Source organism: Tyto alba, unplaced genomic scaffold, assembly GCF_018691265.1.
Source record: "Tyto alba isolate M040663 unplaced genomic scaffold, T.alba_DEE_v4.0 Super-Scaffold_46, whole genome shotgun sequence".
NCBI classification, from domain to species: Eukaryota; Metazoa; Chordata; class Aves; order Strigiformes; family Tytonidae; genus Tyto; species Tyto alba.
The window spans coordinates 15,865,078-15,886,069 of record NW_024881322.1 but is presented as its reverse complement, the minus strand read 5'-3'; the positions used below and the strand labels follow the sequence as shown (position 1 = coordinate 15,886,069).

The 20,992-nt window shown below is 43.6% G+C and overlaps 1 protein-coding gene across 3 annotated transcripts in view; it reads left to right on the top strand.

The window, feature by feature from the left end:
* Positions 1–20,992, top strand: part of EGFR (epidermal growth factor receptor) — a 159,640-nt gene that overhangs the window by 99,308 nt on the left and 39,340 nt on the right. For all 3 annotated transcript variants that reach the window (XM_042806549.1, XM_042806548.1, XM_032987020.2), the window contains exons 2-5: positions 16,466–16,617; positions 18,070–18,256; positions 18,939–19,073; positions 20,831–20,899. In XM_042806549.1, coding sequence (XP_042662483.1) covers positions 16,466–16,617; positions 18,070–18,256; positions 18,939–19,073; positions 20,831–20,899 — 543 coding nt within the window. The remainder of the gene's footprint in view (positions 1–16,465; positions 16,618–18,069; positions 18,257–18,938; positions 19,074–20,830; positions 20,900–20,992) is intronic.

Here is a 20,992-nt window from a genome sequence, read left to right as displayed (position 1 = left end):
TGGAATGGGATTATGCATACCAGTGGTTTCTAGCATTGCTCAATATGCAGGCACCTACAGTATTTCTAAGGGAGATGGGGTACAGGCCTCTGTCTAGCGAGTGTAAGCCTGCTTTTCATTATTTACCTTTCATGGTGTTGAGGTTTGAGCCTGGTCAGCAGCCAACCACCACGCAGCAGCTCTCTCCCTTCCCCTCCGGCAATGAGAAGGGACAGAGAGCCAGGCCTGGGGTTTGAGATAGGACTGGGATGGGGAGAAAATTCCCCTTTATGATCCCGAGCAAAAGGCAGACTCGTCAGGAGAAGAAAAAAAGAACATACATTTATTACAGACACTAACAACAATTAACAGAGCAGGACAGTGAGAAGCATTGCCACATCTTGAGAACACCTTCCCCCCACCCCTCCCTTCTTCCCGGGCTCAGCTCTGCTCCCGATATCTCTACCTCCTCCCCCAGCGGCGCAGGGGCAGGGAATGGGGGGTGCAGTCAGTGCTGCCGCTTCTGCCACCTTTGGTGGGGGGAGCTCCTGGAACTTCTTCCCCCCTGCCCCATCGTGGTCCCCCTCTCACAGCAGACAGTCCTCCACAAACTTTCTCCGACATGAGTTCCTCCCACGGGCCGCAGCGTTCCCCACACTGCTCCGTCATGGGTCACTAAATTCCTCCGACTGGATTCCCTCCCACGGCTGCAGCCCTTCCCAAGCTGCTCCAGCGTGGGACACCCCCGCATGCTGCAATCCTCCCAGTGCTGAATTACAGCAGCGGGGCTGCCTTTTCCCATGAGACCCCGGCCTTCTTCGGGCACAGCACCTTGATCAACCCGGCAGAAGCCACAGGCCATAAATCAATGTCTGCTCCACCGTAGATCTCCATGGGTGGCGGGGGGGGCCGCCCTGCCGTCTCCCCACAGGATACAGGGGGGTCTCTGCTCCGGCACACCTCCCCCCTCCTTTCTTCCTCCGTTCCTCCACTGACCTTGGTGTTCACGCAGCTGCAGCAACTCCTCCTCACAAGTCCCACTGCCCGTCACCACGTCCCTTCTTAAATATGTTATCGCAGAGGCGCAGCTGATGGGCTCAGTTTTGGTGCTGACTTGGAGCTGGGGGAGCTTCGAGAAGCTTCTCACAGGGGGCCGCCCCGATAGCCCCCTCCCCTGCCACCAAAAAACTCCACCACTCACTCAAACCCAGGACACATGGGCATGAAAATAGTCCAGGGACTCCCACCGAGATGCAGAGCACAGGTTGAAAATCACTGGCAATGAAGCACTTTAAATGATGTCTTGGAATGAATGAGATAATACACATTTACAGGAGTTACCACAGAGACCTAATGGCATCTCTATACTAAAATACAGGCAAAACCCCCAACTTTTCAGTGTTCCATTTGACAGATGTGCATATTTATTCACTGCTTCTGAAATCCTGTTGCTCCAATATGAGTTTTCACATAATGACCACACTGAAAAGCTTTCCATCAGAAGATGGCCTTCCAGTTCTGTGGTGTAGGGTTTGTTTACTTATAGCCAATTTTGGATCTAAAAATCTTAAAACCAAAAAGAATGGAGTAAGGCAGAAATTTCAAAAGCAGCAGTATTGCCATCAGACCTTTATCATCTTTACATGGTCACTGATCTAGGCCAATGCAGATTTTCCACCTTATGAGTTTTTTATTCTTGAAGCGTAGAATATATTTTTCCTTGCTGATAGAAAGCCAAATTTTGAGATAAACTCAATTAAATGGAAAAAGAAGAGCAGAGAATTTTGCATGCTTGAAGACATGTGTTATTAGGAGCAGGTAAGAATGTGTTTGCTGTTTGTGAGCATCCCCACAGTTCTGGGTAGGATTAGTTCCTCCCAAGAATGCGAGCTCAATCCTCAGGTTTCAAAAATCCAGTATTTTGCTGTGTCCCAGCATCCTGCAGCACATCAGTCACATCATGCAAAGTGCGGTCGCAAGGGTTGGGGGACTCCATGGAACTGTCATCTCCAACGTGCAGAAAGAAAAGCAACACCCTAAAAACCACATTGGAGTTACTATTGGACCCACGTTTTCTTTTCTGGGTTGTGTTAGTAGCACATTATCTGGAATAGATGTGCACTGACAGAGCTTTTTCCCACAAGGATAAACTCTATTGCCATTTATTGGGAGAGCTCAGTAGAATATAGCAGAAACTTTCCATAGGCTGCTTTGAGACTTTTAATGGAAACTTATTTTGGCAAAGCTCTGAAAGCACTCAATAATTTTTGTTATGAGATCCAAGAGCTAAATCACAAACCCCTTCTATCAGAGTCTGCCTCATAAAAGCAAACCTGGTGACAGCAGAGGCATCCCATAGCTGTATAACAAATTCAGATCATAAGCTTGATTTTCCCATGGGTTTTCTCAACTCCTGTACCAGAACCCAGAGACTTTTGGGAGCTTGTAAGCTGAGTGAAGATGTAATTCATCTACCAGCAGCTGGTTTCCGTCTCTTCCAAGCCCATCTTTCTGGGTTGTGTTTTTTTTTTGTTGTTTTTTTTTGTTTTGTTTTTTTTTGGGTTTTGTTTGTTTGTTTGTTTGTTTTTTGTTTTTTTTTGTTTTTTTTTTTTTTCCTTTTACTGCTATTATTTCTAAGGCTGTGTTGTGTTCTGCTTAATAACGAGACCTCTTCAAAGTACTGCAGCCCAGTGCTACTAAGTGAAGTCCTTTTGGAGTGAGACAAGCTTTTGAAATGCTCTCATGCAGCACTGATATCAACACACTAATTTGGTGTTTGAGGCAACATTTGTGCTCTTGCTCCTTCAGGAAGTTCCTTCGTGGAGGCATAGTAGGTTTGGAAACTTTACTTCTCAGTGGCAGAACTTCCATTCTTGTTTGAGCAGTACTGATCCACCTTAAAGAGGGGATTTTCAAAAGCCAGTGCTGATGGCCACATCCCACTGGTGTGCCGTATAATTTGCATGCTGAACTCCTACTCCTACATTGGAAAATCTCCACCTAAGTGCTTTGCCATTGAGGTTCTGTAATGCAGACCTTTATTTCTAGTTTTGAGAAGAGGATTGTTCTGCTTTATTTTTCCAACACTGGCCATACAATCCAATGTAGCACCACAGTCCCACAGTCAACACTGCAAAATTTATTTCCTAGCCCATGGAAGAAATAGCTTGATTTGTTCAAGATGAGTATTTGTTTCCAAGTTCTGAGGGCTGAAGACAAAGGCAGCACAAAGCTGCTAAAACACAAAGCAGCTCTGTTCTCCGGAGCTGGTAGCATCTCATGGCTTGCAGCTAGGTGATTTCCTGGGCTCACAAGAGCTGCTGCAGCTGCTGAACCGATAGATAGCGATGGAAGACAGGCGAAAGCATCAAAGGCAGCCAAACAGACCTACGGCTTTAAAAACTTGCTAGGTGTCATTTTTCCCTGATAAGGTGGCTCTGGTTTTAGTAAGGCTTATCAGAAGTTACTTCACGCAGGGAGCAGCTTCGCAGTGGAGTGGAAGAGTTGGCTGTGTGATGTGCGTATTTGCTCAGAAAGGCAACTGTTTTGCAATTTTGGAAACTTTCTGAGGTGTAGTAGCCAAAGCCATATCCTTCCAAAGTTAATGTCATGTTGTGGAAAACTAAGGGTGATTTTTTTTTTTTTTTCAACCGAGGTTCAGAAGTGCCTGCCTTGCATCATTTTTTTTTCTCTGATATTTTTAGTACTCAGTAAAAGTCATTGAAAGCTTAAAGATTCAAGCGTCTAAATTCTCAGAGTGGTTGGATCTCAAATCTTAACATTGATTTTCTTTAAGATCTTCGCAGCTTGCTACTCCACCAATTTTTTCTTTCTTTGAATTCCTATGTAAGAAATGGGCTAGACAAAAATGTGGCCCCTTCACATGGTGTACCAGAAATATGCCAGAATGTGATTTCAGTTCTCCTGCTAAAGAAACTTCTCACAACAGAAAAATGAAGGCAAGGAAATGCCAGGGACATGAAACACAGTGTATTTCTTAGGCAGGTACAGTTGTATTTCAGAGCTTCACTGCTCAGGGACCCAAACTTGTTTACAGCAGCGAGTTTCTGAAATGCTGTAATATAGTAAAAGACAAAAATCAATTATTTCTAGTCAGAGACTGGAAACAAGAAGAAAAAAAAAAAAAAACCCAAACCCAGAGGATTACACAAAAACCCTCCATCCGTCAAAATATTTGAGTGCAGTCTTTTGCAGAAGAAACGTTGTGGGGACCAGGGAGCAGACGGGAACAGGAGTCAATGAGATCAGGCTTACAGTCGGGCTTTCATGTCTCTACATGCATTTTCTGCACTAGTAAAAAGCTGCTTCTTTTTTTTCCCCTAAAGACATCTTTGGCAAAGATAAGCACAGTCCAGCCGACAGCTACCGATAACATTTTTACATTCTGTGCTGGAGCTTAGGTTGTAGCTAATTTACCAGGTTTTTGTGTACAAGGGGACGTTTATTCCCCCCATTCGCTGAACTGATGGAGCAGTTTTTTTCTGGCAGCTTTTTCTGCAGGGAGTGGAACGTATTAAAGCAGGTTTGTGGTGTTTATGTAAGGGTGGATTTTTTTTAATCCTTATCTGCATGTCGTCTTCTGGATTTTCATATTTGCATGTAGGGGTTTTTTTGTGTTTGAGAAAGCTGCATGGCATTTTGCCTGCCTTGTTCCTTCGAACAGATCCATGAGGAAGTCAAAACCGGTACCATCCCTTAAAGGGAAAAAGGAGTTGCAGGATCAAATTTAGCAGCTTCGTAATGATTTTAAATCATGCACAACTAAGCAGCCACAAATTCTGAGTCGATATGAAATAATAATTTGACCTAAAAAGACTGGGACAGGATGATGCATTGGCTTTTGAAAAATCTGTATTTTCATTCTTTTCAGGAAAAAAAATAATTTCATTTACGCACTTGTTAATATGTTTCTTTTATTAGTGTTTTCAAAGATGAAAGATAAATAAGGGGTCCTCAAAAGTCTGCCACAGTAACAGTTGCTTTACAGGCTTTTGTGCAGCCCATTGCATGTACAGGCCTCAAAATCTTTACACAGAAGCAGAAATGTTTGTTTTAAAGAATTGGAGGAGGAGAAGCAGGAGGAAGTGGAAGGGCTGTTTTGGCAAGGTCAGAGAGAAATAAAACCTGTGCCTGGGCCCTTATTCTTAAATAAACCCCATCGTCTCATTTTCTGGGACCTGTGTGAACGGGCGTTATGATGATCCAGGTCTGAGAGCGTTAGCAGAGGTTTATCCAGTACAAAATTATATTTCTGGAGTTCAGATTGCAGAATGTCTGGGCTCAGTACTAACCCATGGAGCAGCTGCTTTGCTGAAGAGGGTGAAAGAGCTGTGAGGAAGGCTGCCTGCACAGCAGAGGTTAACCATGCAATTCAAGAGATGGAGAGGGAACATTTTTCAGTCTGAACAGCATGTAACGTACTGTAATCGTGTATTTCAAGTACCTTTTAAAATGTTCAAACTTGTTTACATTTCTTCACAGAACTAAACTCTGGCATTAAATGTGTCTGAGATTCCCTGTTGCTAAATAAGACCAACTCTAAAAGCAGTCCACTTGCTGTAACATGCAACATTTATAGTGCCGACGACTAAATTCAATGTTTTGTCTTTGCAAACTTTTGAAGATAAATTGGTCTCCATCTTCAAAACTTACCCAGGTGCTGTTAAATCACTTTGTGGCTTTTTAGCTGTGCTTACAAAACGTAATTGTAGTTCTCCTCCTTCCAGAAAAAAAGGGCGGTAGAAAGTCTATTTGCCTCATTTATTGAATTACACACAGTTAAATTAAGTGAAATAAGACCTTGATTCAGATCCCATTGGTTTCAATAGCAGTCTTTCCATTGAATTTTAGTCAAGGCTTAAATGAAGATCAGAAGGTGATCCAGAGCTCATTTACATTTAATGTGCTCTTCAGCTATTCCTTTTAAACTTGAATATTATTGGAGGCTTTTCAAACCCAGCAGCATGTATTAACTTGCTTACTTGTCAACATGTGCAAATATCCAGATTTCGGCTGGAAGCCCTAATGTAAGAGTTAACTGTAGTACTCATTTCCATGAATGTGTAGTAGCTGGAGACAAACGTTTAAAGCTTTTTATCAGCTTTTACTTGTTCTTTGTAGTTAGTCGACAGGGCGTTTGCTACATCAGTACAGATAACTTCACAGTTCCTTTATTGTTTGAAGCAGTAAATACTGTTTATGTTAGCCCTGTCTGCAGTTTTTGTCTTCTTTTAGCCTCATTTGGGAAGGCAACCTCATTCCTAATGGACGTCTCACGAGGAATTTGGGGGCATAGATCCTTCTTTCTGTAGCTTTCCAACTTGAATCCATAGGAGGCTGGAACTTGCTCCAGAGGGAGCTTCCGAGGGAGCGTCGTGCCGGGCGGCAGCTGCACGGGGCCGGGGGGTGGCTGCGGCACCCTCGGCGGCTGCTGGCGGTGCCCGCCGTGACGGCAGCGGGCAGACCGTGCACGGACGGAGGTGGGCTTGTCTGGAGGGAGGTGGGCATGCGTAGCTCAAGGCAGTGAACAAAACTCACACGGTTGCTGTTCCCAGCAGTTCTCCAGATTTACCGCAGTCTCTGGAGATGTCAGTCTACTCATCTGGGCGAGCCACATATATATGTGCGTGCGTATAGATACATATCGGTAAAAAAATAAGAATGTATTGCATTTGAAATAGCAAGCTTTTAGTCTTCTACTTGGAATCCAGATGCAAGTGGTTTCTCTTGCTCTTTTGAGTCAGTGTGCGAGCGCTTACATAGAATATACACCTCAAGGGATTCAGAAGTACATGTATGAGCACCACAGCTTATTTCAATATAAGACTTGGTTTAATATAAAAGAAGCAAAACATGTGATTTCTTTTCATTGGAAAGCACAAATGAAAATATGCGATTGCAGTGTCTTAAGAAATCCCACGTGGTTAAATGTTCACAGCATAGTTTAATGCTTTTAGCTCTCATTTCTCATATTAACTCATTTTGAAACAATTTTAAACAATTCAGCACTGATGTAACTAGAAACTGGTCCCACATTTTCATGGGCACACATCTTCAGTTTCTTTTTATTGTGCTATAAAATCCTGCTGCTCCGTAAATGTTGCCAGAACAAACAACTGTGAAGAATGTAATTTTTTTAGACCACAGAGCACAGGCTTATGTATCTGTTGTCATCCACTTGTTTTCCCAAATATCCCGGTGTAGATCTTGAGATGTCACACCCCTGCCACACACTTCTCATCAAGATTAAAGCCTCGGTGTGTTGTGTCCCTTGTCAAAGGTCTCTTAGCCACTTGCTGCTGCACTCTACGCAGGCTTTTTACACCACGTGCGTCAAGACAGTAAGACAAAATTCACCGTATGTGCCAAGAGCTGTTGCGTTTCTCCAAGCCATTTCCCAGGGCCTGAGCCTGGTGTGGATGGGGCTGCGTGACGGCCCTTGTGCCGCTCCAGAACTCTGCCCAGCAGCTGCCTACGGCCGTTTTGCAATGGGTGTAGTACCTGTGGCAGTGTGTGAAGCCAGAGGGGAGGAGGGCTGCAGCTCTGACTGTTAGCCAGAGGCTGTGCTACCTGGTGGGCCCATCCTTGGGGGAAACCATCAAAGGGCATGGATCCTGCTCATACTGACAGCAGAGTCTTTTATCCCTTGCATGGTCTTGTTTGAGGTTGTCTTCCACAGAACAAGGCAAACATGTTTTGGTCAATATGTGGGTTCCACACAGCATAAAGGTCACTGTCCTGAAACACATGCATGGGCAATGCTTTCCCTTGGAGGACCCAACGTAAGTGGGATGGCACTACTCCCATTCAGTGTTTATACCACTGACTCTGCCTTTCCCCGCTCCCCAATTTCCTCCACAGCAGTTTCCAAAGTCTTGTTCCTTCCCGTAGCACTCGGTGGTGTTTCCCTCTGCTGTTACGCCGCTTGGATGTCTAAGCTGCAGCTGGTGTTTTGGCTTGAAGAGCTGTGTTGTGCAACCTTAGAGCATCCACCTTCAGTCACTCCACTGTACATAGGGAACCACGGGCCTGAAGATGGCAAGCTATGGCATGAAGTCATCACTTCACCTATCCTGGTCTTGATAGATTTGTAGGGCTAAGCTCATCACCGTGCTCAGTGAGGTTCACATGGAGAAACTCCTTGGGGGGGACATCCAAGTCGATGTTGACTTCAAATAACAGAGTCAGTGTGGCCCAAGTTTCTATAAAGATGGTTAAAAGGGGGGGGAAAGTACCTCTGTGGTTTTCTGTACAAAATTTATTAAGTGCTGTGTATAAAAATTATAAACTGCTTGTTATCATTTGTGTATATATGTGTGCGTATGTTTGGATAGCGGTCAAAAGATATGAAGTTTCCTTATTCTTGGGTTTTCCTTGCTAATAAATCATAAGAACAGCTCATTATTTGAGTTCATTGGTGACTGCACTTGTGATAGACTTTGCCACTAACCTTGAGCAACAGCTCAACAGAGAAAGCCCCACGCAAGCTCTTGGTTCCCTCTATAGCAGCCTTCCCAAAGGGTGCCAGTGGGAGAAGCGACCCAGCAGCTGCTGTTGAGGACATCTTGGGGAGTGTGACTTTCCAGCCATCCCTCTCAGTAAATAGCCTGCAAAACTCAAGGCAAAGTCATGCTGCACTAGCCGTTGGCCGTGTGGTGGGAACATGGGCTGAAATGGAGCTTGGGCTGAAATGGAGCTTGGAGAAGTGTCGAAGCCCAGGTGGAACATTACGGTGCCATTGGGACTGGGACCCGCTTTGCTGGGAGAAGAGAGGCCTCTTGTGTGGAGGTCACCACTCTTGGTCATGCCAGACCACCACCAGCAATTAATGCCAGTTCCTGCCTCCCCTCGCCCGGTATTTTCCTGCCGATGCACCCAGCAGCTGTGGTTTTCTGTGGTGTCACGCAATGCACTGGCCACCTCTTATTTTCCCCAAGTGCTTTTCAGGGCAGTTGCATCCCAGCACCCTGTTTTCTGTCTAGTATGTGTTCTGCAGTCTTTGATGTAAGACCTTGCCTTTGGCTATAGTTCAAACAATGTTGTTCAGAAGGCTTATTTTCCTAAATTATACAAACCAGCCTGTGCAGGTCATCTGTCCCTCTTTGTTATTTAGAACCCCGTTGATGCTAGTGTCATCTGCAGGCATCCTCAGCAGTGATTGATGTCTTCTTGCAGACCACTGACAAAACCATCTGAAGAAAACTGATCTAAACCTGGGTTATCTTTCAGTACCCCATTGGAAACACCTCTTCCAAAAATTTCCCATCTATTATCCACCTTTAGAAATCAACCTTTTCCCAAACTGTAGAAAATTGTAAGGTGACAGCTCCCATTTCTTTGAAATTCTGCTGGTAGTTACAGAAAATATCTATATCCCTCCCACAGTTGCATCCCAAGGCATTCAGAGGGGAAAGCTCAAACTCTGGGCTAGCCCACCCTGTCCTTGTAGTTGCTCCAAATATACACTGTTGTCAGCAAGAGAATTTAATCCCCCGTCCAGTTCACATTGAAGCCAGTGGAAAGACTGATTTCAGCACATCCCAATCTGGCCTTAATCTAGAGGATTAATGGAGACACATGCTGAATGAATTAAAGGCAACAGAGAAGAAAAGTAGAAGTATTACTAAATGATACTGGAGAGGAAAAAAAAAAAAAAGGCGAAAAAAAAAGTGTACCCTGGGGAATTAATAAGGCTGAATCCCTTGTTGTCAGAAATGCTCTCACTTTGGAGAGATCTTCATTCAGGAGCAAGTTGGTTTGTATATGATTATTTATTCTTCCAGGTGAAGGCACTCACCAGCAATTGGGCCATCCAACTGTCATGCTGCCTCTGTCCCTTCCAATTCAGGACATTACTTTTGCCATCGAAGGGCAGGTCTCTGCTCCTAGCTCAAGCAAGGGAAACTTAAAATTAGATTTAGCTGGAAAAGTTGCTTTCATCAAGTAAATAGAAATAAGAAACCATCTGGGAAGGCTTTCCCTTAAGGCATATTATTTTTCTCCACTATGGCATTAGTTTTGTGTCACTTTTGCAATTACAGTTTCCAGATAAGTATTTTTAAGCGCTTTGTCATTGTTTGGTTCCCAGTGCATCAAAAAGTTGGAATTAATCTCAGTTACTGCATTACTCTAAACCACATTGTTTGAGCAGGGACTTAGTACAGCCACACAATGCTGGTTTTCACAATGTTTTTAAGTATTTGAATATGTGCAAAAATTACTATCTTTTACAACAGCATTACCAGTGCCCGAATGCTGCAGTCGTTAAGCTGAAACTGGACATTTTAGGCATCGTATGTGTTTGCAACCACCTTTCTCAAGGGAAAACATCCACCCGCGTCTGAGCACTGTTTATACTCCTCACCTATTTTCTAGCTTTTCCTCCCCTTTTTGTAATTTCCCACAGCTCATCAGAGCAGATTTGCTTTTCTTTTTGTGTCATGTGGACTTTCCTCCGTCTTGAAATTCTTACTCAGTATGTAAAACACACTCAACACAGTAATACCCAAATTTCTCCATCACTTCTCTCTAATGTTGAGGAACTGATGAATATAAGGAGTGTTTCTGTTTAAATGGTTAATCACATGTAATGTAATGTTACGTTCTTTTTCCAGCATCTGACATTTCATACCTGTTTTCTTAAGGGAAAGCACTGCATAGTTCTTTCTCTTTCTATCAGAAATCAGGTTAGTCAGAATGACGAATGTCCTCTCTCCTCTAGAATTTCCCTGTAAGTTTAAATGCCGTTATTTTGATTATGTGACAGTACTAGATGCACTTTTCTAGTCTCCACAGTAAGTTATGTGGATCTGTTCAATAACTGTAAGGGAATGCTTTGAGGTCACTTAAAAAAACCTGATATACATGACCTGCCCCTATAGCTGGTATACAGATTTGTGCTGGAACGACGCAAGGATCTTCATTTAATTTCTGAGGAGTGACACAAGGATCTTCATTTAATTTCTGAGGCCCCATTAGGTGAAGGTCAGTGGCAGCCCTCATAAGAGCGAAACAGTTTTTCTCCTCAGGAGGAGCATGGAGGCACAGGATCCTCCATGCGTTGGGGAGGGCTGACCTGTGGGGTGCAAGGCACAGGGGTTTGGGATGGGGTGATTGCCCATGCAGACCCATGTCGATTGGTATTTCTTACAAAATTATTCCAGTTCATTTGAAAGTTTTGGGTTTTTTTCCCAAGCTCTGGTTAAGGTGAATTGATTGTAGGTAGCACTGATGGTGGGACATCAAGTGCCATTATCTCCCCTGGCCTTCAGAGGCAGCTTTGTATCTGGACCAAGTGCCCAGGAAAGTACTGCTTTTCCATGAAATGCCTAAAAAAAAAATCAAAAGTGAAATTACTGTCAATGAGTGAGGAGAGAGGAAAATGTATAAATGTGCTGGCAAATTAAACAAATATCTCTTGTCTGCAAGTTTCGTGTTATTGCAATAATGGCTGGAAAACATGCAGAAAAAGTGTATCAATTTATTATGCCAGGTCATATAGAGTTATAAGTGATATATGAAGCATGGAAATGGAGTTGTGTGTGTCTCTGAAATTGCCTTTGCGAGTTATTTCAATGCATACTTCAGAGCTGCAGGGAGACTTGACACAGGCTAAGTGTGGGCAGAAACAGCTGATGATTTGAGGATTGGTGGTAATTTGGTTTCAAAACATTTTCTGGGGTTTTTCTTATGTCTGGGACAAATATGCATGACAGGATTGGTACTTCAGTAATTAGAAATTTTCTGGGGAAAAGATGAAAACAGATTTCACTTGTATTAGGCAATTGCTGCAGAGACCACTTTGTTTAATCTGAGCTTGTATGGATTTGGGAGAATACAGACCCTTTGCGTCACGGCTGTCTGGCTGGATGCATTCTGTCTCCCTACCATCACTCTGGAAAATGCCATTTAGGAGATGCTTTGGTTTCACTCCACTTCTTTTAGCTGCACAAGAAAAAAAAAAAAAAGGCCAAGGAGCAGAGAGCTGCAGAGGGCGAATCTGTTTGCATCACCTAGAAATACTCCTTTAATACCAGGTTTGAGTCAGAAAAGGGGAGCAAGCATGTCTGGGGACTGAGAGAGGACTTTAGTACCCAGGGCAGCCAACCCTGCACTATTCATAAGCACTAAAATTCACTGAGTTTGCCTCTATCAGTAAAATATGCCTCTTTCTTCAGCACTTTGATCGTTGCTGTCATATACAGCACCTGACATTTTGGCTCATTTCAGCAATATCTGCATTTTTTTAGGCTGTCTGTTGAGGTAATACTGTAACTGATTCAAGATCAACATCACTTTGGCACTTAGGAAGCACAGCATGTGTACCAAGAGTCGTGTCTCAGGGAAATAAAACGCTTCAGGGTGGTAACCCCACGCTGCTGCCCTGCAGACTTTTGGGGTTGCCCCCGGGTCACCCAGGCTGGGGCAGAAGACAGCAGCCTCCTGGGACATCCTCTCCATGTCAAAACTTTCCAGGCTGGCTGTGGTTTTGTTATATGAATGTAACAGGTAAGAGCAAAGCTTGCATCTTTTAGGGATCAGCCCGTGCCCCGAAGTTCAGATCTGGATCACAGCTTTTCTACTGGCCAGGGACGTTCTCACTCTGGGTTTTGATCAGGAAACTTCTCCAGTTCTTTTACTCTCCTTTAGAACTAAAATGTGCTGCCACCATGTGTAAATGTCCACACAGGACATACATTACATGATACTACATACTACCACATACACGTGGTACCACAGCCCCAGCCGTACCAGAAGGGACTCTGTACCCACCACTGACTCCTAAACCTGGATAGTGCTGGCTTTCCTACACATTGAAACAAAAGTATAGAATGAATGTATGTGACATCAAAATCTGTCCTTTGGAGGGCAAATAGGTCAAGCTCAATAGAGGTTAAATCATAATATAATTCATCCATCCACTCATGCATGCACATCCCACTTAAAACTCTGTGGAGCAAGGTGAGCACCACCTTGTCTGTGCTTTTCCCTCTAGCCATAATGACATTCACATTGTAGTATTATATAAAGATAATTATAGCATGTATCTTTTCAGAACACAGTTTTCGTAAGCAAAGAAATTGCAGGAATGGTATTCATCACATGAAATACTCTATTTAGAAAATGATTCAACACCTTTGCCTGAGCTCAGTGATGCTGCTGCAGGGATTTAGGTTGTTTTTTTTGATTTGGGTTTTATTTGCTCAGCATATACATCTTATGACCCAGGTTCTCATTTGGTAAATACTGCTGTGATGAAGTTCACTTTTTTGAGGTACTTGGATCTCTTTGCAGCAAACAAGGATTTGGCCCTGTATCTCTGAGCAAACAAAAAACTGTGCATGAAGGGGAAAGCTCCTGTAGGGTAGTCTGGCTGATGCTACCCATCTTCTGTTGAGATCTTAACAGAAGCAACCCATTTTCTTTTCCTCTCCGGATCTTAACTAACATCTCACCTCCGTGTCTTTACTGAGTAGAGGGATGTGATGAGCCTGATGGAGGGGACGAGTGGTTTCACATGTAAGAAACCTTTGGTAGAGAGCCATCAAAGCTCTCTCTACTCACAAAACTGGGGAAGAAAGTAGGTCCAAGTAAGTCCTGGAGGAAAAACCTAAAGCCTCTTCAGAGCCTGGGTTTCCCTCTGCAAGCTTCACAAGCTGGCAAGCTCCTTCTGACAATTTGCTCCTGCCTCCTTGCTGTCCTCAGAGCAGTTACCAATGCAGCGGTTCATGGGGCACCATGGTGAACCAAATCAGTGAGCCTTCCTGAGCTAAAAGTAACCTCTGTCCATCTATTTATTTATTGTTCTGCATTATTTATAGCTTAAATCAACCCTTTGGCATGGTTCAACTGAGCCAGTCCCATGGGAGAGCAAGAGGGAGAAATGGAAAAGTAGCCATGCCCTCTGCCTGCTGTGTCAGCCCTGGCCTTGTAAGCAGTGAGAAAGTCTCTATTTCTCGGGAGGGCTGAGTCACGTTCAGAGCTCCAGCGCTTGTCTGATCCCAAGGGAAGCACGTCTGAGGGTGTGCCGTTTCTCCTAGGGCTTGTTTCAGGGAGATGGACTGTGCAATCCAACCAGTGCAGGGTCAATGGGGGGTATAGGTGGCCGGGAGGACGCTGCCGGAGAATGTTGCCCCTTCCACCCTTCCTTCAGTTCAGATTTATGGTAAACACTGCAGCTTTTGCAGTGTCTCAAGTAGCAGAGCAGATCTTTGCTGTTAACACCGGGGATGCAGTGAGAGCATCAGACCATTTGTGGACCCTGAGGACCAGAACAGGCTGACTTACATGTCTTCATCTCTATGAGCAGTCTGAACTGCACCTGCTCCTGCAGTGTATTTGAGTGCATTTCAAAATCACACCGTTTAAACAGCAGATCTGAGGTGCCTAAACTAAGCATCCAAGCTGAGCTTTTGAACCATCTGAGAATCTTTTATTATTGGCTTTTCCTTGGTTGGAGGATAACATTGCTTAAAATTCAAGACAACCTCTGGGAGAACTCTGATTTTTCCAATCAGTGCAAAGCCTCTTCACCCCTTTCCCCAACAACAAAACATTTTCCAGAGCAGACCAGCATATGACAATATTTCTAACTTTCTGCCTTCAAAATGTCACCACTCCACAGGATAAGACCCCTCCTGTGACTCTAGTTGATAATTTGTGGTACTCATACTTGAAGCAGAAGGCAGCAAATGCAGATTTTAAGTATGAACAGGTTGGAACAGTTAAGCTGGAAATTGGAACAGAAAATCCTGGAATTTAGGAATTGAAAACTCCTTCTTAGGAATTACAGAAATTCAAGGCAAATGTAAAAAGCGTTGTTTTTTACACGTGAGCCTCATGTTGGCTTAGATGGTATAATCACAGCCCCCGTTAAACTATCCCCATTCACCAGCAGTTGCCACTCTGATACCAAACACCATAATGTGTGTCTAGATGTATAATAAGAAATAACCGAGGAATGTGAGTGAATAGCCTTGCTTTAAACCTGGACAAAGAGTATTTAATCTGTTACCACCATAGGTCCTTAATGGTGATGGCTGTACTGAGAAGTAACACATGTTCAGCAAATGGTTTTGACGATTGATAAGTGTGTCTTTATCACTGCTTTTTAAGTTATTTTTCCTACTAATAAAACATCAATTGTTTGGTAAATCTTCAAAAGATATCTTCTTATGTTACTAGCTCCAGAATTTATTTCCAACTTTGCCAAGAGTCCTTGTTATTTGCTTTATAGCACCCCACACAATGGTGTTCCAGTTTGTGACTGGTTCTTCTAGGAATTACGGCTTTTCAAAAATATAATTTTTGTTTTCTTCTTCTCCAAGTTAAAAGAATTCAATTCTTTCAGTATGTTATGAAAAGCTATGAGGTCAAGCTTGGGTTGCATTACAGTGTTGATGAGATAAAGGCCTCCTTTTGCTACCACTGAAGAGCAAAGTTGGGCTGAAGCATTCCACCTGGAAGGTGTTGTGAAGTCTTTTACCACATTGCCTTCTGTATCTTTCTCCTTTCCTCTGTATTGGCATAACACAGAGATGTTTTAATCTTAGTTATGTAGGGATAGGCTCAGGAATGTCTGGATGAGTATAGAGTTTGTGAGGCGCATGTGTGATATTTTTTTCTTTAAAGTAATTTGCATTTTGCTCTTTAATTGCAGTTGGAAAATAGTGGTGATATCTTTTGTCAGTTCCTCTAGGTTTGGTAAAGCCAAATAATAGAATTTCAAGTGGGGACTAATTTTTCCATCACACCATTATGTCTGTAATCGCAGTGGTGCTCTGTGTGGCACCACTTCCTTCTCCATCAGCAAAGCAGGCTTAGCTGAATTTGTGTGCCAAAGCTGAATATGCCAGGAAACCTCCTGAGTCTATCATAGGCCCAGTGTGTCAGAGTGGCAAGGGTTGTGTGAGCCCTGGAGTTTCAGTTTGCTCTTAAAACTTGGGTCCTGCAGGAAACCCCAGTTCCCTCCCACTGATCTTCCAAGGAGGCCCAACGCCCCAGTATTGTAAAGGGGCTCCCAAGGACATCACCTCGCCTTCAGTGATACAGAGCAGTGGTACCTGGCAGGGTACAGCGTTCAGTAGTGTTTGATGGCACAGTATCAGTGTACCATCCCTATCCTCAGGAGCTGAGTTATGTTTGTGGTACAGAAAACCTAGTGCTACTTATGTCTGAAAGCCTCATTTATTTATTTCTTTATTTATTATATATATATATATATATATAACAGAAAGCAATGGATGGTTATTCCAGCTGTTAATTCTGCTACATGTCCATGCCTGGGAAATGTGGCGTGCTCCCTATGCTATTGCCATGATGATCAAGCAAGATAATGCTTTTGTTTCTTACAAATGTGTTCTGATTCTTCACTTATGGCGATGTTTGTAAAGATGGGTGGGCAACAAGTCTTTACCTCATACTTATCCTTGGTTCCCTTCATGGAGCTTTCTTCTTTCTTCCACAGTTTGTCAAGGGACAAATAATAAGCTGACCCAGCTGGGACATGTGGAAGACCATTTCACCAGCCTGCAGAGGATGTACAACAACTGCGAGGTGGTACTGAGCAACCTGGAGATTACATACGTGGAGCACAATCGTGACCTCTCTTTCCTGAAGGTTAGTGTTCTTGGCCAATGTGGCCTTCCCTGCAGAAGGAATCTTACTGTGTTTTTGAAGTGCAAATAATCAGCTATGTATAAATTCTGCGGTGATCCAGAAACATAGCTAGCTCATGTCAGCAAAATTGCAGAGCACAGTCTCATCATACCTGTCGGCTGCAGGATACATTCAACCGTACTAAATAACCTATTTTGAGAAATATCTTTTCAGGCACCTTCCAACCTATGCTGGCTGCCATGTAGATGGGTTTTTTCTTATTTGCAAATATTATTATTACATCCCTACCCATTGCCTCACTCCTCAGAGGCTTCCCACCAGCAGAGACCAGATGAGGGGTACAGCTCTCCTCCCCTGCTGCCAGACTGCCACCAGCAGCAATAGCATCACAGTTGCAGTTATATTTTTTAAAGAAGGTGGTTTACGTGCATTGATTTTGGCATGCCTGGTTATCAGATTAAGAGGTTTTCAAAGAAAGAGGCAGGAGACGAAGAAGTTTTTTTGACGTAAGTGTATATCTGGTATCAAGAGTCTTGTATGATAGATTTGAATAAACAGGTCAGTCCTCTGGATTTAGAGTAATCTCTTTGTGTAAGCTTTCCTCCTCAGGGAACAGAGAAAAGGAAAAAAAGCATTTAATTATAGTAACAAGCGAGAACATCAGAAAATAGATGTTTCAGACATATGTGTTACAAGTATGATGATATTGCCATTTTTCTTTCCCAAGCACAACTTGACCATGGAATTCAGTGTCCCCAGGAACATAACAGGTCTCCCAAAAAATCACTGATGGTCTTCATAGAATAGAAGAATATCCTAAGTGGTAGTCTGAGGGTTTTTCGTTTGCAGTGATTTTCATAGGAGATGGAAACACACCCGTTTCACAATACAAGGCAGGAATTAACCTACATCCAGGGACAGTGCTTCATTTTTCTTGTCCAATAACTATTTAGTGCTTTAAGAGAGAGATAGTTACCTGCTCTTCTCCTCTGCTGAGAATTGGAGGACCAGCTAGGTAAGAGGCACAGAAGAGGGCGTGTAAAATCCTCAGTCACTTGGCATCTCTGGGCTGCCAGTGGTTGGAGGCTAGGCAAGTATTCAAGGGAAGCACCAAACTTGGTTGCCGTATCACACATGCTTGACCTGTTTTCCTGCATCCCCTGGACAGCCCCACTTGTCCTTGCTTGGGGACAGAACAGGGGTAAGCTGGACCTTTGGAATGACCCCCCTGACAGCTGCCCTAAGGGTCAGTTTATACCTGCTTAGACAACAAAGTTTTCCATAGTCCCTTCTTGTTCTTAGGTTTATTTATTTTTTAGTGAGATTAAGTGGTTTATCATTCCTTAAAATTGGAAGACAGTGGATTGGAGGGGTGGGAGGAGGAAAGCAACTCTGTCAAGAGTAGAAGAGCTCTATGGATTAAGCACCTTGTTTCTTCTGTTGTTCTTTCAGACAATACAGGAGGTTGCAGGCTACGTGCTCATCGCGCTTAACATGGTGGATGTCATTCCCCTAGAAAACCTCCAGATCATCCGAGGCAATGTGCTATATGACAACTCTTACGCCCTGGCAGTTTTATCTAATTACCACATGAATAAAACCCAGGGACTCCGAGAGCTGCCAATGAAACGTCTATCAGGTGAGACAAGGGCAAGATGTGGAGGTACCTGTAAAGCCAACTTCAACCGTTAGGTTATTGGTATCAAGATCCGATTGTAGATCTCCTCTCAAAGTCATATTCCATGAAATCCTGCTTTAACAACAAGGATTTTAATGTAGTTTCCTAGCTTCCTACTTGCTTTCCTGGTAGCCACCCTTCAAAAGATGAAGGAAGTTCATCGTTTCCCAAAGCATCAACAGTGTGGTGAGATTTATTTGTGTCCCCAGAATTTCAAAGAAGTATCCACTCATTATTTTGCAATATTTGATTCCAGCACTACATGTCAGTATTTTCTGTTAAATTCCAGTGGTAGCTGGTGGTATGTGAGTTAGGATCTTATGCTGACAGGTCTCTGGCTGTGCACACCAGCAGTGCCATCTCTGCTGAGTGCAAGTGGCCTCTGGAGGTTGCACCAGGCAAAAAGCCACATGAAGTGGCATCTTAGTGGCATCCCACTGAATCTGACCCTCCAAAACCCTTCAGTCTTGAGCCTGGTGTTAGTTGCACCATCAGGAATGCTGGTGCCATGCAGACTGTCCTTTTCTGTCAGCATCATGTGACTGAGGTGAAGAAATATGTGTCTTATTTCCCTTTCTTTAGATCAGAGACAGAACACTTAAGCAGCTTGCTTCACTTACCGATCTTTTTCCTTCTGTGACAGAAATTCTCAACGGAGGTGTTAAAATCAGCAACAACCCCAAACTGTGCAACATGGACACTGTTCTTTGGAATGACATCATTGACACGAGCAAGAAGCCTCTCACGGTGCTTGAATTTGCAAGCAACCTGTCTTCTTGTGAGTATTAACTTTCCAAAAATGCTGTGCGCTCCCCCAGAAAAAAGAACGAACATCCCATCTTTCATGCAGTGGGTTTCAGGTCCACCAATTCCTACATACAGAGCCACCAAACTCTGTTCCAAGGGAAGCCCTTTTATTTCTTCACCACTGGCCTAAGGTGTAATTTTCCACAGCGGTTAGGTCTTGAACTTGTAGCTCAGTGAAGTTGTTGGGAAAGCTTCTCTTGATTTCAGACAGTACCCTACACATGTGTTTCTTCAAAGATATCTCAGAGTAACGTGCACTTGTTTGTTTTCCAGCATTCTTCTGTTTACAATACAAGGCTCTGGTCTAGACAACCCATATGGGTACCTTCATAGAGTTACTGTGGGACTTGAAGCTTTTTTAGTGCTAAGGCCCAAGTTGAGTGCTGTACAACTCTGGTGTTTCGGGCTGCATGGATTATCCTTGCAAAATTAATGATAAACAGGCAGATAAATCTGATGCTTTAGATCAACAGGGAGATGAGCGTATATTTAAAAGTTTGTTTAGCATATGCTTTGAATGGGCCCAAGCTAATCCTTCAGCATTACGAGTCCCTTGTAAAATCCCCAGTCATTTCATGAAAAGGAGAGTTTATTTTCATTTCTGAGCATTTAATTTCTGGCACTGTAAATTGATGGAAAAACATATTTTCTTTATCTTCTTCTAGTTGTGTAACTGCCTGAGAGCTAATAGCCAACTTCTGTGTTGACATATTTTTCTGTGGAGCCCTAGCGTAATCAAGGGGTTGCGAACGATACAAGTCAGCACAGGAGTTTGGCTCTAAACACCACAGAAATGTTAACCTTTAACTTTTCAACTTAAAAAAAAAAAAAAGTTCTTTGGTCCTGCACCAAATACCAAATCAATCAACCCTTGGACAAATGTTGGCATTCGTTCAGCTATTTGATGGGCGATGGGGGGGGAGGGAGAATCACATGTAGTTAGCAGGAAGAATCACTCTAGTAGGAAATGCCTCTTAAATGTAGTGAATTCCGGATTAATCTGCTTAGATAGCCATTTATGGTTTTAATAAGTTGTTTCTCTGGGACTTTTCTTGGCATTAAGAAGAAAAAGAAAGAAAAGAGTAAGGAGGGAGGGATGGGAAAGAGCCTGACACTGAATCTTCAAGGCCAGCCAGGGTGTCTGTCCATCCTGCTGCCTCGATTGCCTGTCTCTCGCCTAGTCCTACACTTAGGAATGTTTCTGGCAGAGGCAGGGAGGAGGGCGCGAAGCAGACAAGTCGAATTTCTCTGTGGTCGGAGTAGCTGGCAGTTGCCGGCCAATCCAGTTGGGTTTGTTTTCTTTTTGGAACTGAGTTGTTCAGAAACACTGATTTACATGTGGTCCATAGCGAGCAGCTGGCACATGCCTGGCCGCAAGCCGGCAGTGACTTGCTGTGGCACGCAACCTCCAGCAGAAGGGCCAGACGGGCAGTAGCTGAGATTCCTGTTCCTGGGAAAAATGTGCCTCTTTCGTAAGCTAGACCGGCTGGGTGTTGCACCCGCTTGCTCAAAGGTGTGTAGAACCGCACGTAGGAAACCCGAGATGAACAAAGGATAAGGATTTAAAGTCCAGCTTTCAAAATTTTTGAGCACTGGTCTATGGGTGCTTCCTCCCTTGGTTTATCAAGAAGGAAAGCTCAAGTCTTTGCTTTCTGTGACTCACATGGTGGTGGTGGTGGTGGTGGTGTCCATGTTTATAGAATACAATGCTCTGCTCTTGTGTTTTAGGTCCCAGATGCCACCCGAACTGCACAGAAGACCACTGCTGGGGCCCTGGTGAACAGAACTGCCAGACATGTAAACCTGCAGATTAAATAAGAACTATCTTGTGCACTCTGACGTACTAAATCTCTATCTACCAAAAAACTAACCTGCCAAGCGTGAATTAGT